The 17,803-nt window shown below is 44.3% G+C and overlaps 1 protein-coding gene across 21 annotated transcripts in view; it reads left to right on the top strand.

Annotated features, from left to right (window-relative positions):
* Positions 1-17,803, top strand: part of PTK2 (protein tyrosine kinase 2) — a 1,463,565-nt gene that overhangs the window by 1,037,839 nt on the left and 407,923 nt on the right. For 10 of the 21 annotated variants that reach the window (XM_069621702.1, XM_069621703.1, XM_069621697.1 and 7 more), the window contains 3 exons: positions 5,180-5,236; positions 8,356-8,388; positions 12,300-12,397. In XM_069621702.1, coding sequence (XP_069477803.1) covers positions 5,180-5,236; positions 8,356-8,388; positions 12,300-12,397 — 188 coding nt within the window. The remainder of the gene's footprint in view (positions 1-5,179; positions 5,237-8,355; positions 8,389-12,299; positions 12,398-17,803) is intronic. The other 11 variants (XM_069621701.1, XM_069621693.1, XM_069621690.1 and 8 more) reach the window with 2 other exon arrangements.

The following is a 17,803-nucleotide window of genomic DNA, read 5'->3' as shown; positions in this document are numbered from 1 at the left end:
AAGTAAGAAGAAACCATATATATAAAGAAGATAAGTAACCAAATAAGTAGTGAATGTATATGTGCAGAAACACATGGTAGAAGAGTCCTATAGAAGCTTGCTGCGGTAGAAAAACATAACAGTGAAGCGGCCATATTGAAAAGATGGACGCCGGCTCTTAGTGATAGTAAAGGAAAGTGACCAGAGCTGATTCAGGCTGGAAATGCAAATTCATGCATGAACAAAGAATAGCGGCTGGCCAGCGATCAAGGATGCCTCAGGGAGAAGCTACTGAAGGGTACAAGGAAATTATGCCTAGTTAGATAGAAGTTCGAGGTTTGATTACCAGAAGAGGAGTAGCCAATGAAATGGATTAACACTTATAGACTATGTAAGTAGACGTTTCACTAACCGATCCCTAAACCTGCTAGGTTTTCATTATTTGCCACATAGGATGACGTCAAAGCTGAAGTATTTTGAGCTATAAAGACTTTACGTAACCGAACTATCAGTGTAAGTGAGTGGACTGCATTTCCTTGTTCGCCAGATTGCCCTACTTTTTGAATTGATAATAAAGTGGTATTTTGCCATATTATTTTCTGTCCGGTAATTTGGGTTCAAGTCTGTTTATTATGGTAAATGATATTGTTTGTTTATTCATTTCTAATGTGCACCAGACCCGTGGATATCGGGGTGCAGCAAAACAGGATATGCAAGACTTATGTTACGAAGTTACAGGAAATGAGCAGGAATAGTGCAGATACACGACAGGCATATATCAATAAATACATTTAAGAGAGTATACAGATACATTACAGGAGTGTAAGTCACGCACGAGCAGGCCTAAAGGTCGGTAAATTTGAGCAAGTTGATGTAGCTGCGTCTAAAATTCAAATATGGTTGATCTTCTCTAATAAGGTGTGGCAGGGAGTTCCAGAGTTGGCCCACTTTCACGGGGAAACTGCATCCACCTGCCTTAGAGAGCTTAAATCTAGGGATAGTGAGGCAGTTGCTGTTGGCAAGTCTCATGGGTCTGGTAGATGTTCTCCTATGGAATCTATCTGTGAGATAACTGGGGGCAGCATTGTTCAGAACTTAATGGGGGAGGGATGCGGTTTTTAGCTAGATCTTATTATGGGTTGAGAGCCAATTGTTTTGGCGTCTGATTGCAGAAATATGTGATCTTCTGGCCACACCAAGCGCCGCTCTTAGAGCATTGTTTTGGAGGATTTGTATCCTCTGGAGGATTGATTTGTAGGTGCCAATGTAGAGGGCATTGCAATAGTCTAGCCTCGAGAGTATTAGGGCTCTGGCCGGCATAATGCAATTATCATCTGAAAGAAAAGGTTTGCCGGTTCTAATGAGCTTACAAGTGTAGACAGTGGCGAAGGAGAGGGTGGAATCAAGGTAGAAGCCAGGGGTCTTAACCTCCTTGGCCACCTTGATGAGGTTACCATCAATTATGAAGGATGAGTAGTCCTGGCCCAGTTTCTTGACGTTGCAATGGGTGCCCAGGATATGATATGGCATTTGTAACGTGCCTATACACAAATGTAATCCCATTCTGCGCATAGATGCGGCCAAAACGTGCTACCGCACGTGTTGATGTGTAAATCATTTTGATTTATGTATAAATGTTCATTGAGAGCTTCCTGTGAAGCAAGAACACTATGTAAGTTAAAGAAAGCAAGCACTCAAATATATGAGCTAAGTGAGAGGCATCAAAATGCCACAGGAGTACACATATGCTAGAGGATTGGAGGGCCCTAGGGCTACAGGGAAGATGGGGTGACAGTATGCTAGGGAGCGAGGAGGAAGACCTACATTGCAGAAAGGATAGCTGATATTTTGAAGTGCCCATGCCCAGTAATATGATTTATGAAGGGCAGCTTTTGTTGTATGAAAGCAGAGGCTGCACTGAATATTGGAATTTCACAAACTGGGTCAACAGTTGTACGTAGGGTTGCATTACGTCCTAGAATACAAATCCTTTGAGAGTGAAGGGGACATATTGTTGAAGGCCAATAGAAGCAAACCTCTTATTAACTTCTCTGGGTCGGGAAGGTGAAGAAGCGTGATGGGAATAGTTGTTGTTCTATATGGCTTAGGTGGCTAGGTTTTAGATTGAGAGGCTGGTGCACTATAGAATGGGTGCACGTTAGTGAATGGGAGGAGCTGAAGTTGACATTGAGTTATGAGCGATCTAAATATAAAAAAGAGGGATTTATTATTTTTATTATGCGCCGGAGCCCACAGGCATCAGGGTGCAACACATATAACACATACAGATACAGCAGGCTTACAATTAAACAAACAGTAACATCTTGAGGTATTTCCTAAAGGTGAGCATGTTTGCTTTCATGCGCAACTCTGGGGGAAGCTTGTTCCAGACCGACGCAGCTTGTACTGTAAACGAGCGCCCATTGCCTCTAACTCGTTTACTTCTAGGTTGGACCAATAGCATTGAGTCCCTAGACCGTGTAACTCTAGCTCGTTTTTGGAGAATCGGGTATTTTTAGGTGCTCTGGCGCTTGTCCATATAAACCTTTATAAACAATCATACTCATCTTGAAAGATATTCTAGCTTTAACTGAGAGCCAGTGCAGCTCCCTCCTGTGTACAGAAATAGGGTCCCGTCGTGCCACGTCTTTGGCGATCCGTATATCATTGTTTTGAAGAATCTGCAACTTTTTGACGCAACTTTATCTCGCTCCAATCAATAACGCACTACAGTAGTCGAGCCTAGGCATTATAACAGCTCCAACTGGCATAGAGCAATTAGCCAGGGAGACATAAGGCTTCACCAATATGAGCAATCTCAGATGATATTGAGATTTATTAATTACGCTATTTACTTGAGCTTCAGCACCCAGAGATGGTTAAAAGCCCTTGTATCTCGCCTCTAGCCTAGTACATGCTCGTTTGGGTCCAAAGATAAGGAACTCTGTTTTTGCCTCATTAAGGCAGAGCCTGTTTGCTGCCATCTAATTTTAGATATATTTATAGATTTGCCCGATGCTCTCCATGTCTTTCTCATAATCTCCACCCAGCTCCATTTATGAGCTGAGTGTCGGCATAATTCGTAAATCGCACACCTAGATTGTCCAAGAGATCACGTAGAGAGAGACCGAATAAATTGAATAACACTGGGGAAAGTCAGGCCCCTTGCGGTACAACACAGTTAATTAGCTCGGGCTCGGAGCACGAATTACCCCAAACTATTCTCGCTTTGCTGTCCTCGAGAAAGGATCTAATCCAGTGCCACTAGAACACCCTCCTTGGTCCGTAAGCTTGCTGAGCAATTTCTCATGATCCACAAGATCAAAGGCTGCTTATAGATCTAATAACATCAGCAGCCCCGAGTTACACTTGTCCATGGTATTAAGCATTCCGGTCTGTAAATCCAGTAGAGCATTTTCTGTACCATGGGAGGGCCTGAAACCAGACTGCCCAAAATGTAGGATCCAATTACTTTACTAGTTGTATGATGGCTAATTTATCAATCATTTTCAGCAAAAACGGGGCACTTGTTATGATATGTGGATATAACAAGTTACTGGCTGCCATTCTACATGAAGAAATAATATCCCTACATAATACTGAAAGGAGTTCATAAGATATAGTTGTCCGCTATACACGTAGGTGGTCTTATAGCCAATGCCTGATGTTTAACGATCGAAGAGAAAGTGACATAGGCACTTAAATCAACTCTCCTTTCGGGTATTTGTGAAAAGTATAGAAAGTTTTAAAAAATACACAAAAAAGTGATTGTGTATTTGTGATACAAGAGAAAAACTGCCTTTTCCATCTTAATGAGAGTAGGCATCTTAAGCCATGTGCTGTTAGACCTCACATTACTTTGACTCGGTTTCAGGATCACAAGCTGACTTAAGCGCTTAAATCTGTTGTTGCCTGAAAATATTATTAGCTTGTCTTGTTCAGGTTACAGAGGCAAGCACCATTGAATGGTCAGGATTTCCAAACATGCTTTTAAAAGGCACTTGTACAGGTTCCGCTAGTAGCAAAACGGCCACCAGCCTAACAAAAAAAGCACATGACATGTCTTCATTTGCCGCCTTCTTTTCTGACGCTTTTTGCACCTGCAGCCTTAATTCAAGCCTCCATCTTGCTCGCTGCAGTGCACACTGCTGCATCATTTCTGGTCGCCAAGAACAGCAATTGACACATTTGAGGGAGGTGGTTTAGGAATTACTGCTGGAGCTCCCTGACGCCAGACAGGGAAGTGGTACACGTTTACCGACAGTGGCTCACTCACTCACTTGCAGTCTTATGGACTCAGGCTATGAGTATATGTGGGTCACTAGAAATCTCACTTCGTAGCACACATTGTTACGCTCAAACTCGACTGGTGACACTGTGATATTGATTCACTTCCTTGGGCACTCGCCCATTCATGCTGTCTGTCTAATTCAAACTCGATTGCTCTCTTTCACTCAGTCACCCTCGTAGTCTGCCACTTTGCCATTGTCACACTTTTTTTTAGTCGCACACACACTCAGTTACAATCTGCTCACCCGGTGACAGGCTGTTATGCTCACTCGCTCGTCCAGTCACTCACTCACACCCGCCGATGGTTTGATTCGCTTTCCCTCCCTCACACTTCCTCTCAAAGTCTCACGCTCTTGCGCAGGCACGTTATCATAATTTGTGACATAAAAGGCAAGTAGTTGCATAAGAAACGCTGTATATAATCAACACGAGATTCAGCAGAGTAGGATGCTTTAGAGGATTTGATGATTAGTGAGACACATGTGGCCCAGTTGGTTACGAGGGAGGATGCTCACAGGAGCAAGTCCTGGGGACATCAGAGGCTCGCAGTACTTGATTAACCTTATTTACAATGATGGGGATGTATGCACCATGGAGGGCAAGGTTTGGGATTAAGGCGGTGGGTTGCAACCTCAGTAGGACTTGCATGAGCAGCCAGACTTTCTGAAAGCAGCCATGATGGCCTCTCCACAAGATGTTTTTTCTTTCTGTCAGTTGTAATCGACAGGATGTTACTGGATTCCTGTCTTGGCAATACTGGAACAGAACAAAAGCATCTCTAGTAGGAAGGATTGTGTGGCATATGTGTTCTCGGCAATTAAATGGGCACCACTGGATGCGCTTGTAACGCCAACTTGGGAGAGTTCAGGAGACATGTACTCACACTTCTTTCCTTTTCTTTTTTGCACAGAGACGGATGACTATGCCGAAATCATAGATGAAGAAGACACTTACACTATGCCCTCCAGTAAGTGTATTAATTTGAACTCTTTTGCATGCATCTTCAAACCTGGAGTATTGATTAGTCATTAGCATGTGTCATTAGGAAATCATGTAATAAACCTCTTACTTTGGTACCTGTTCAGTGTGCTCATCTTTCATGTTTCTACTGCAAAGAGGGGGAACTTGTCCCTGGATATAGCCTGAGGCAATGGCCTTGGCACATTGGCCTCTGGGCACATGTACAGCTCATGTAAAACCTGTTACTATTGTAGAATCGAGATGGGGGATGGGAGAACTAGCAGCGTCTAGGCCAATGTCCGGCCATTTCTGCAGGGAATGAGAGAGCTGAGATCAGTTGACTCCTGCCACAGGGACATTGTAGCAATCCAAAGGACTTCACACTAAGGTCGCTCCGTAGGGACTTTCCTGGTCAGCAGACACATCATCATATTTTGAAAAGTGAAGGGGTAATGTGGCAGGTGGAAATGACACACATTGATCATGACCATAGCTAAACAGCATGGCTCAGCTACGGTTGATGGGCCAGTGATATAGGAGGTACCATTTAAAATATTGGTGTCGGACATCAAACTATGCTAAGTGTTAAATGATGAAAAACATTGTAGCTAATGAGTGCTAATCTACCCCTTTTTGGATTTTGCCCGGGTAGCAATACTGTGCATAACCATATAAAGTAGAATACATGAGGGTAGTTTCTTTGCCCATTTTAATTTGATAATTTCTTTCATTTGGTTCTCGGATTCATCGTTTTTGATGTTTGCATGATTTTTTCATTCCTCTTGGAGCACGTTTAGCAGACTGACACTCGCTGGTAGAATGATTGAAGAACTGTGTTTTGCATTTTGCTTTTCTATTTTTTTTTATTGCATCATTGTAATTTGTAATAAAACATAAAAGGGGAGAATATATTTTGCAGACTTGATTACATTTTAGATTATACTATTTGTCCATTTATATCTTGTATGTGTGTGTGTGTGGATTTTCTCTTTTCGAGTTAGGTCCTTGGTAAGTCTTGCCAGATGTAAAAGAATGCCCCTTTGCTTCACCCCACCCCTTGCTTCTCTTCTTCCATGCCTGGCTCCTCTCTCTGGAGTTTTATAGATGCCCCCCCAACTCCCAACCAAATTGTGTTATAGGCTTCTTTGTCTTCCAGTCTGTAGGATGTTTTATAGTTGGAGTTGACTTTATCTCATCTCCCTGCTCTCTCTGTCCTCCCCGGGCCTGGTTCTCTGTCCTCCCCGGGCCCGGTTCTATGCCCTCCCCGGGCCTAGTTCTCTCTCTGGCCTCCCCATGCCTGGCTCGCGCTCTGGTCTCCCCGGGCCTGGTTCTCTCTCTGGCCTCCCCATGCCTGGCTCGCTCTGGTCTCCCCGGGCCTGGCTCTCGTTCTGGTCTCCCCGGGTCTGGCTCTCGCTCTGGTCTCCCCGCGTCTGGCTCTCGCTCTGGTCTCCCCGGGTCTGGTTCTCTCTCTGGTCTCCCCGGGTCTGGTTCTCTCTCGGGTCTCCCCGGGCCTGGCTCGCGCTCTGGCCTCCCCATGCCTGGCTCGCGCTCTGGTCTCCCCGGGCCTGGTTCTCTCTCTGGCCTCCCCATGCCTGGCTCGCTCTGGTCTCCCTGGGCCTGGCTCTCGCTCTGGTCTCCCTGGGCCTGGCTCTCGCTCTGGTCTCCCTGGGCCTGGCTCTCGCTCTGGTCTCCCTGGGCCTGGCTCTCGCTCTGGTCTCCCCGGGCCTGGCTCTCGCTCTGGTCTCCCCATGCCTGGCACTCGCTCTGGTCTCCCCATGCCTGGCTCTCGCTCTGGTCTCCCCATGCCTGGCTCTCGCTCTGGTCTCCCCGGGCCTGGCTCTCGCTCTGGTCTCCCCGGGCCTGGCTCTCGCTCTGGTCTCCCCGGGCCTGGCTCTTGCTCTGGTCTCCCCATGCCTGGCTCTCGCTCTGGTCTCCCCGGGCCTGGCTCTCGCTCTGGTCTCCCCGGGCCTGGCTCTCGCTCTGGTCTCCCCGGGCCTGGCTCTCGCTCTGGTCTCCCCGGGCCTGGCTCTCGCTCTGGTCTCCCCGGGCCTGGCTCTCGCTCTGGTCTCCCCGGGCCTGGCTCTCGCTCTGGTCTCCCCGGGCCTGGCTCTCGCTCTGGTCTCCCCGGGCCTGGCTCTCGCTCTGGTCTCCCCGGGCCTGGCTCTCGCTCTGGTCTCCCCGGGCCTGGCTCTCGCTCTGGTCTCCCCGGGCCTGGCTCTTTCTCTGGTCTCTCCGGGCCTGGCTCTGTTTTTCTTCTCCCAGACTGAGGAAATTGAACCTCTTTTATACTGCTTGAACGAGGTGTCCACTCATGTGATTTTGATATTTTTTCGATAAGCAGCCTGTTTTCCTCGCTCCCTGGTGTCCTGCCTATTTTCTGGTAAAGGGCCTTGCTGATAAATAGGAAGGAGGGCAGGTGTTCCACTCTTTATGATTGATGGGTAGAATTATTGTTTGGTATACCTCTCCTCTTGGCTCCACGAAGCCTGCTGGCGGTTCGCCTTGGATCCCAGCTGGATATTGGGGTTGTGGGGAGAGCGTTTCCCCTGCTGCCTGACTGGATCTTGGGAGGTCTTGATAGACACCCTGCTCTATCACTCCTTCCCAAATAGTCGGTAGGTTGCCCAGTGTCTGCTCCTGCCCTGGTGCGCATGATGCTTTGGGAAATCCCTCGTGCCACCTACAGGAAGCTCTGTGCATAGCTCGTGGGCATCCCCAGTCCCCAAAAGCAAGCCTCTCTTGATTCCAAAAGTGAAGGGTGGCATATTTTGGCTTTGTGCATAATGTCCTCATTGCACAATAATCAGTCACTCATTGCTAAACTCTTGATAAACTTTCATGACATTTTAGCATACATTCAGTAATGCATTATACGACTAACTTCACTGGTAAGTAGCTTGAAACCATGAGAGGTAGTCTGAAACAAAATCTGCTTTTAGCCAAAAGCAATGTCAACCATCTTGAGTCACATTATGGGCACTCTGGTTGCGGTGAGCGCAGTGCTCGGGCTGTTTGTAAAATGTGCTCTTTTCTTATATTTTATGGTTTGAACCCCTTATGGAATGACTTTCTTCATTCAACTATCTGTCTTTAAAGATGTAAAAGGTCAGTTTTATTTTTCCTCTGAATGCAATGCAGAGAGCTGTGGATTAGAAGAAGGTAACAGGATTTCCTTAAAGCACCATGTTTGTCCCACAGGAATGCTTTACATATCTTTGTTTTTCTATTCATTAGTATTTTGAAAAGTTTGGGATTTTATTATTTACATAAATGTGCATATGTGATGTGAATTTAAAAGAGGAAGCTGCTGTATTTGAAAGGGTTTTGAAGGGACTTGTTTTAGTGTCCTCTGTGGTTCCCTCATATTCCTATATCGTGGCAAAGGCATGAACTGCTCTTTACAGCTTTAGAAAATGAAGCTGTGCGACTGCCCATCCTTGTGCCCTATCGCCTGCGCTCGGTCTTGTTCTTTCATGCCACCTCCCTCCACAGTTATGTGATTTTCTTGTCATTTTTTATTAGCATATCAAACAAGTGCACTGCATTGCTTCAGCATAGTCTGTTTGGCCTCCAGCCCAATAAACGTATTAAAACATGAATTGGTTTCCACAGTGAGGTTTTTTAGCTTTCTTGGTCATCTTACCTTTTGCTTAGACTAAGGTTTTCATCAAATTGGTTGCTGTGGACTTCTGTTATGCTTTCTCCTTCCTCCCTGTATAATCGCAAGACGGAAAGTCGTTCCACTGAGCCTAATCGCATTATGGCAAATGGCGTCTTGCCTCATTCCACAGGACCAATAGAAACTGGACTATGCTCTCTGTCCTGTATTTCCCCACCGGACCAATAGAAGCTGGGCTCTGTTCTCTGTCCTGTATTTCCCCACAGGGCCGATAGAAGCTGGACTCGGTAATCTGCCCTGGTATTTCCACACAGGACCAATAGAAGCTGGGCTCTGCTCTCTGTCCTGGATTTCCCCACAGGGCCGATAGAAGCTGGACTCGGTAATCTGCCCTGGTATTTCCACACAGGACCAATAGAAGCTGGGCTCTGCTCTCTGTCCTGGATTTCGCCGCAGGGCCGATAGAAGCTGGACTCGGTAATCTGCCCTGGTATTTCCACACAGGACCAATAGAAGCTGGGCTCTGCTCTCTGTCCTGGATTGAAGCTGGACTCGGTAATCTGCCCTGGTATTTCCACACAGGACCAATAGAAGCTGGGCTCTGCTCTCTGTCCTGGATTTCGCTGAAACAAACATCGAGGCTTATTTTCCAGGTTTTCTACCTCTGTTGTTTTTTTCTTTGTATGTTGGTGTTGTTCTCCTTTCCATGGGGCCTAACTAATGCCTTATCTAATAGTCCTGAAAAAATAGGCGAATTGGGGTTGGGCGCTCTCCCAGCTGATCTTTATCGGTATTGTATCTTTTGCTCTGGGCACTTGCACCAATTCAGCTCCTGTGTGCTCTCCCGTCCATCATTCCTAAGGAAAAACCTTGAACAGATTAAGTATTGGCATCTGGGCATTGGGAGAATGTTTTTTAAACATTTTTCCTCCACTAACCAAGCCTCTTTTTAGGGAAGAGGGAACGGACTATCCGGTGTGGAATTGACACCACCAGATGTTAGTGGCACTGTTAGAAAGGGTATCTCTATCATTTTATTCCGCGAGAACCATTTTGGGGAAATACTCTGCACACCCTCATTGGGTTCTAAGCCTCTGGTTGAAAGGACACATTTTGCTTAAGCAGGTTCCCTTTTTAATTCAGACAGTGGTCTGAAGTCTCTGGTGCTGGAGAGCGGTATGATGCTTGTGCTGGATTCCATCAAGCCTGGTCTAAAACCTGTGCAAGGATTGCTAAGTTAAGGCTCCAGCTAAACCCCTCTTGGGGTTTTTGGGGCGACTGACGCAAACCCATTTACAACCCTTTTATTCTCGAGATTGATCTGTCTTTCGCAAACTATCATACAAAATGTTCCAGGAAACCTTTTATCAAGTTTGTTTTATTAGAGCCTGGGCAAATCTCCAAGATACCTTCTGCTCCACGCAAGAACAGGAAGCGTGAGGAGAAGGAAAAAGATGACTGCAGGCCTAAGTCACCCCTACAAACCCAGACACAAAAGGAAATGCGCAGCCCTCCGTCACCTGCAATCCGTGTCTTAAGTAATTTGTTTCCTTTACATAAGTAATTACTCTAATTTCTCTGTGTAAGGGAGGTCTGATGTACACCGAAAACACCACTATGTTCTACCGAAACAAGCAAGGGTATATGAACAGCTATGGTCATCGGAGGATCGGCACCAGTCCACAGTCTTTTGATGTTGGCCTGGTCTATTCAGCTGAGGCACAAGGCTATTGATGAGCCTGCAGAAGTCCAAATCCTTCACATGACGAGCTTAAACCCAACATTTCCCAAGTGATCCGCCACTGCTGCGATCATTCTCATGTCAATTGTATTGCCAACAAGCACAGCTGGGGCACCAGGCTCAGTGCCAGTATGCGCTTCCTGTGCGTTGGATCTCTCCGTTACCATCCAGGGCCACTGGTTTGATTTCTGAAGCTGAACATCTGGTTCCTGCAGTCCGTTTAAAGGGACTTGCTTAGGAGCCGGTAGAAGGGGGCATGTCTTGAATCTTATTTCTTTTTTTTAGCTCACAACACGGTTGCCTGTGTTCCCTTTTGGTGAAATCTTCCAATTGGAAAGCATTGTTTCCTTTGATTTAAAGTTTTGAATTGTTCGCCAGATACCGCCTACTAGACGCACCTTGCGAGTCGGTGAGCCAACGACTCTCTCTACTTCTGAACAACACTTGCTTTGCAGGTTTTACTGCATACTTCCACATGCTTCCCTCATATGTACGCTTCAGTGTTGGAAATAAACCAACAGCATCAGACCAATTTGATTGAATACATGTTTCACAGTAGATGCAAGTAGAGTGAGTTATATGGGTGAGTTCAGTCTAACAGCCAGTCTTGTTAGCCACCCACTAAGTGCCAATGCACTTTGCATTCACTTGGGTATGTAATGGTCCATACTTATTCTACCAGATAAAACACCACCTGCACGTTTCATACAGACTATTCCCTACAAAGGAGAACTGCAGGAAAGACACATGCTTTACCACATTCATCATGTAAGCATTACATGGCGGATGCAAAGTCTGGCCTTGATGCTCGACTTGATTCATTGCAAACACTAAGGTGAAGTCCATGTTGGCTTCCATTTAAATGTCACTTATTGAAATGGGAAAGGTACAGATGTAATAAGAAGAAAGTGTTACCAGCAATAATGGTGCGTGTAGTCCATGTGCAGTCTTTTTTATCATGACTCGCCTTCAGCTACGGGTTTATGAATGAGTCGCCTAATAAGGGTTTTCAACCTTGATTAAAAACGAGGTAACGGTGAAGTGCTTCTGCAGTCTCTGCCTTGTTATTTAAATATTTCTTTGGCTTTAAAGAGCAGTTCCTAGTCATTGGCACAGAGTGGAGGCCAGCAACAGTTGTTAGTTACTGGCTTGCCATGCTACTTTCTGCAGTATTTCAGTAACTGCTCTCTTCTCATCAACTTAACTGTTCGGCTCTTGTTGTTACACTAATGCCTCCCACACCCTAAAGTGCACACTTGCCAATTAATAGTGGTTTCGTTAAAAAAAAAACACCTACGCAGCTTCCTCTTTCAAGTTTCCAATTGTTATTCCGAATTTTCCACTTGTGCATCTTGATATTTATTGTAGTGTGGACGTCAATTAAAAGCCTGTTCTGTGTCTAAATGTGTTTCTTGTGCATGCCGTCCATCGTATTATTCAGTTGATATGTTAACGTATGTGTGGCATGGTCTAAATGAGTAATGGCCCATGCACAGGATGGCTCTTGTTTCAACTTTTGACTATAAAGTTGGATGCAAGCAAATGTCACTGAAGGTCATGTACAGTTGTTTTGGGTAATGTGAAGTAACCATGAAACAGTGGGCCCTGCATTAGTTATTGCAGTGTATGTTTATAATCTGCTGTCTATTTGTATTTGAAGATTTTCTCCAAAAACCTGAGTTTTACAGTAAACATATGGCCATTTTACAGCCAGGGACTACGAGATTCAGAGGGATCGGATTGACCTGGGACGCTGCATTGGTGAAGGGCAGTTTGGCGACGTACATCAAGGCGTTTACATGAGTCCAGTAAGTACCGTTGAAGTAACCCCGAACTCTCAGTGCTATACTTCTGATCAACTTACTGCTGTAAGAAAATGTGTCGAAGGTCGATGGTGGGTGGAGGGCATACATAAAACAAAGTAGGAAATGACGAGATCATTCACCTAAACTTTCAGCTTTAAAGACCCCCCAATCACGTATGGCATGAAAATGTACAACTGTTCATTATCTAATTATATCATATTGCCAATTGTCACATTACAGAGCGAGTTCTTTATGATGTCATAAATCTCAGAAATAACTGTTACACTTGTGTGTATGGTATGATTAAGGGTAAATTATCCTGTAACTTATCAGAGAAAGACACGCACACTATAGATTTTGTTTTGCATAAATCTGTGCATCTAATCAAGCAGGCGCAAAGTGCTTGTAAGAAAACTGCACGCATTTGGGTTCTTTTTTTTTTTTATTTAAGTTCCATAGACGGCGTGCGCCCTCTTTGCCTAGCTTACATAGGCCACCAGTGCCTGTTGGTCAAGAAATAGAGCATTGGAAGTTCATAACAAGGGCGCTATATCATTCTATATCAGTACTGCTCAGGGTTTCTGAAGCCGTATATCCATTACTGAATATTAGACATCGTAGCATTTCAAACACATCATTTAGCACTCTTTAAGAACTGTCTGATGCTCAGTCTCAAAACCTGTAATATAGGAAATTTGTTATATAGCTAAAAACAAGTTATCCTTATACATTGTGTTACTAAAATAGCATTCATTTATACATGTAATAAGATGTGTAGATTAAGATTACAATTATCACATTTAACAAGGTAACGTTTATTTAATTGAAATGTTACTAACCATATATCCTAACAACTTATGGCATCTAAAAGGATCAAACATTATTTTGCAAAACATTATCACAAAGTCAACTTGATTAGTATTAATATCCATAGTTTATAAATCAAGTTGGAAAACACAATAGACCTACCATAGACGATGTAAGACCAAAATTCATCCAATTCGATGATTGGCATTTCGAGAGGGTGCGCTATATAATTCATAGTAATATACATTGCCCACGTTAGGGTATTGAGTCAGTAAATGGTGTGTATATTCCAAGGCGTTTTGGCATAAGCGGCATGTTCTTGCCCTCTTTATAATACTGCTCCAAGCTCCTGTGATCGTCAAAGATGTGTAACCTATTTAATTAAGTGTAATAGCAGGATGAAGCTTCGTAATTGGCTATTAATTGTATCTGTTAAGTGGTTAGCCGATGTAAAGTAAGGGAACTATTGTTGAGAGAATCCCCTCATACTGCTGAGGTTAGATATGTGGTTAATATTGATAATACAGTCCCATTTATAAACCTTATCTTTAATCTCCTTTTTGGCTTTCCAGTAATTCACATCAGTGCCCCTATTGCGGTCTCCGATTAGAATTTTAGACAAGGAATAATACATTCTTTCATGAGCCAGGAATCTTTGAATTGACTAGACTTAATACAGTCAGTAAAGTATGCTCTCTGTCAGTCAACATTTTAATTAGGAGTAGACTCTGTTTGAATTGTTGGTTGTACACGAGGTGAGATCCATTTCTAGCGGGATTGCCTCAATAGGAGTACCCTTACTGAAGCCAAGTACTGAACACCAAATATTGCCTTCAAGAGCCTTAAGCCATCTGATGGCCTTTTCCATATAAATTTCAATCCCATATAATACACTAGGAAATCTATGTTGTTGCAAGTAACCAACCATAGGGCCGCTCATTAAGGGTTTTTGGGATTGCTCAAAATAACCTTTTGAAAATCTCCTGAATGAGTCGCACAAAATACTTCCTTCAGGGTCCAAATAATGTTACAATGAAGCTTGGAAAATTGCAATGGTCACAAGATCGATTAAATTGTTGTTCACCAAGGGATCATGTGCTCCCTGAACATCGGCTCGCCGGTAGTTATTTGGTTTTGACCCACAGTCCACCACCTCCCAGCTGCCGCCTTTGTTACTGCCAATTATTTCACTGTAACTGCAGCAATATTTTTGTTGCCTGGCAGTACATGGTGCAATATCCATCACAGATGGTTAAGCCTTTCCTCCTTCCGCGGAAGGCCAGATGCTTACCAGTTTGTTGGGTAGGTGCAAAGTTGGTTATAGCACACTATCTAAATACATATTTCATTATTTAAAAGTGGGAGGATCGGTGTTCGGAGTTCTAAAGAGACTTGACCGTTTTGTTGAACAATCCGTAGATAGGTTTCTTCTGCTTAGCTGTTGCTGCAACTTGTACAAATCCCATTTCATGCCCGATATTGTCAGAGGAAAAAGGGAACTCTGATGTCAACACAAAGGCAAAAATATTGTTAATGCTGTGCAACAATTACAAAATATTTCTTAAACTGTCATGTAGAGAAGCTCCAAGTGATTCAACGCTCATCCTTCACCACGAAAGGCCCATGTAAGCTCTCTAATAAAGGCCTGCTTTGCCACTGGTCTCCTTTGACAGGAAAGATGCTAATGAGACTGAAAAGATGCCGGCGCAGGGAGACAAAAATAAATACAGCTTTCGTCTTACAAAAAGCACTCAAAGTAAAAAGGATGTGCTACCCTAAATGTGTTGGCGTCTAGCTGGAGGCCACTTTTCAGGACAGGACGTGCATCCTAAGGGGATCACATCAATAAATGCTGTTGTTGAATTGTAGCGTTTTTAACTGGTTTAACATGAAAGTGCCAGAAAAAAAGAGTGCAGCATCCCAGAGTTCAGGACGGACAATTATTTTTCCTTCTGTCAAAACGCGTTACAAGTTCCTGGCTTGAGCTAGAAGCTGAATATTGCTAGTGGAGATCAGAGGCTGTCGAGGGGCAGTCCTGGGTGTCCTGAGGATCTGGTGATGTCGAGGAATAGCTGTTGATGGCTCTGTGAAATACTAGCAAGGCGCCAGCGAGTATGGAGTGCTGAAGCTGTGCTACGGAGCAGATGAATCAGCTCTGAGGGTGGCAAAGCGCCATTGGTGCAAGGCTACAGGAGATAAACACTTAGTCTCTTTGTCGTTCTTTGACTTTGCTTGGACATTGTCTGTAGTAGCTGCAGACTTTTACTTCTGACTTTTACAGCTTTCGGGTATCTTGATATAATGCGTCCAGATTTCAGAGTTCTGCATTTAAAGATCTACGATGATTGTCCAATGCAGTGCTTAAAACGCCCCATATAAGCATCCAAACCAGGTAAGCGCAGCAATGCGACAGCAGTGTCCCATGGATACATGCCTGCAAAAGCAAATCCAGATGTAGATCTCATTTTGACACATCTTCCGAAACCGCATTGCACCATCGTTATGCACCAGTATGCAAGATTTCATAGCTGTTTGAAAGAATTTTGCTTTTCCTTGGATTATTAGTGGACTTTTTTCCTAATCTGAGATCCCATCAGGGACGCAAATGTTTATATGCCCCTAAGAAACCACATGTCCCACTGGGCCAGGGTACACAAAGTACCCAGTGTTGTCCTATGTGAGTACTTTCACTTGACTGGCTGTGGGGACCCTACTAGTTGACGTCAGATTACCTAATTGTAACAAAGGTAAAGACAGTACCACATTACAGAGTGCTCTGTAGCATTACACAGGGGTGTCTCTGCAGAACACTGGGTTTAAAATCCACTGCAATGTGCTATGGTCATATCTGGGGGCCCACATGTGGCTGAATGGTTAACAATTGGCACCATGCAGGGGGCTTCCATCACTCGATAAGACTGTTGCCAGGTTGGCAAGGAAACCAGTCCTACATGGAGAAATTGAATGACATGGGTGTATCTATGTTGAGATTCTGACTGGGCACGATTGTTGTGCCAACATGTAATCTGCATAGCTACGGCTAATGTGAATGGATGTCTGGGGCTTTGACTGGGAATGTACTGCCCAACCCGAAACCCTATAAAAGACATGTGAACTTTGGATGGGGCAGCCCCAAGTCATTTTGTGACCAAAATGTTTTGAGTGGATGCATCCCTATTAATGGAGACTTGTTTTCCTTCCCCCTCAGCCTCAACTCCTCCATAAGGAGAGGGGGTCTGCACCAGTGTTTGTTTAATGGTGCAACGAGTCTCTGAAGCACAATGTGGATTCCTCTTTAATCTGGGGCTTGAGGAGGAGTGGGAGACTCGGGAGAGTCTTAATAGGCTGGCGGGAGATACAGCGACCCGGCCCATGGTTAAAGGAGTAACGAAGTTGGCAGTGAGATTTGAGAAGGTAGTAGGTATTTGAGGAGGTCGGGAGAAAAGCTAAAGAGGTGGTGTTTGGGAGAGGAACCAAGGAGGAAGGGATGAAATAGCAAGCCCTTACCATGGAGAAAAGGCAGTGAACAGTGAGTAAACTATTCAAGATAAACGTGGACAGAGCAGAGGGCTGAAGTGGAGAATCCCCTGTGGTCTCCCCCAGCAATGGGATAATGGAAAAAAAAATGGACATTTTGGTATGCGCAGTAGAAAATGTGCCGTGTGCACATGGATCCGAGTACCAGTGCATAGGGAAACAATAGCTCTTTTTGTAGCACTTAGACATTGGGGGGGGAATACTCCAGCAGGAAGCTTTCTAGGAAAAACCTGATGATTTTTTGTCAACTCCTTGTTTCCACTCTCCTACTTTTCTGCAGCCAAGTCTTCTTTTCTTATTTGGCTGTAGACCCTTTGGATCCAAGGAGATTACCAGCAGCGACCACACTCGCACTTCTCTGAATACCATTCGAATAAATATCGAAATCACAAGTATAAATTAAATGACTGGTGTATAATTATCGGAGAAACATTGAATAGCCCAGCACAGACCTCAGACATTATGCAGTCATTTATTGCATAAATATTGTTATTTTTGCTCTTCCGACAGAGTAAATTAGTATTTTCCTATGCAAATAGTCCATTCAGCTAATTACGATTATAATTATCCAATTAGAAATAACATTTGTTTTAAAAGGCTTGATTCGTCCTGTGGTAATGGTGCTTAGGCATCCCAACCCCCATTCAGAGAAATCAAAAAGCTGCATCTGAATTCTCTAATGGGGTGACTTGTAAAATATTCCCCTGCGCTATGAAAATTAGATCAGCAGCAGCATGCTGGCTGTTTGATTAGTCATCATTAGGTTGAAACTGTGTCCTAGATTTATTCCCAGGCTGCACCAAATGCTGCCTGTGGGATTTTGATTAAATTGTGAGATTTATCATTTGTTTAAAGCCCATCTATGTCTCATATAATGGGGTCAAGGGCGCGCCAGTTTCGTGAATAAAATTGTGTAGTGCACAGATGATTCAGGTAAGAAGTCTTCATTTCACTGATCTGTATGTAACTAGCAGGTGACCTGCTCGAATCCAGGGGAGTGCTCACTTATCTGTACATTTTGTGTGAGTTTGTGGCTTGGCGAAGCATTGTTCCTTATACAATGCC

This window comes from Ambystoma mexicanum, chromosome 5q (genome assembly GCF_040938575.1).
Source record: "Ambystoma mexicanum isolate Mex_15411 chromosome 5q, UKY_AmexF1_1, whole genome shotgun sequence".
In the NCBI taxonomy this organism is placed as follows: Eukaryota; Metazoa; Chordata; class Amphibia; order Caudata; family Ambystomatidae; genus Ambystoma; species Ambystoma mexicanum.
This window is presented reverse-complemented; position numbering and strand designations above follow the sequence as displayed.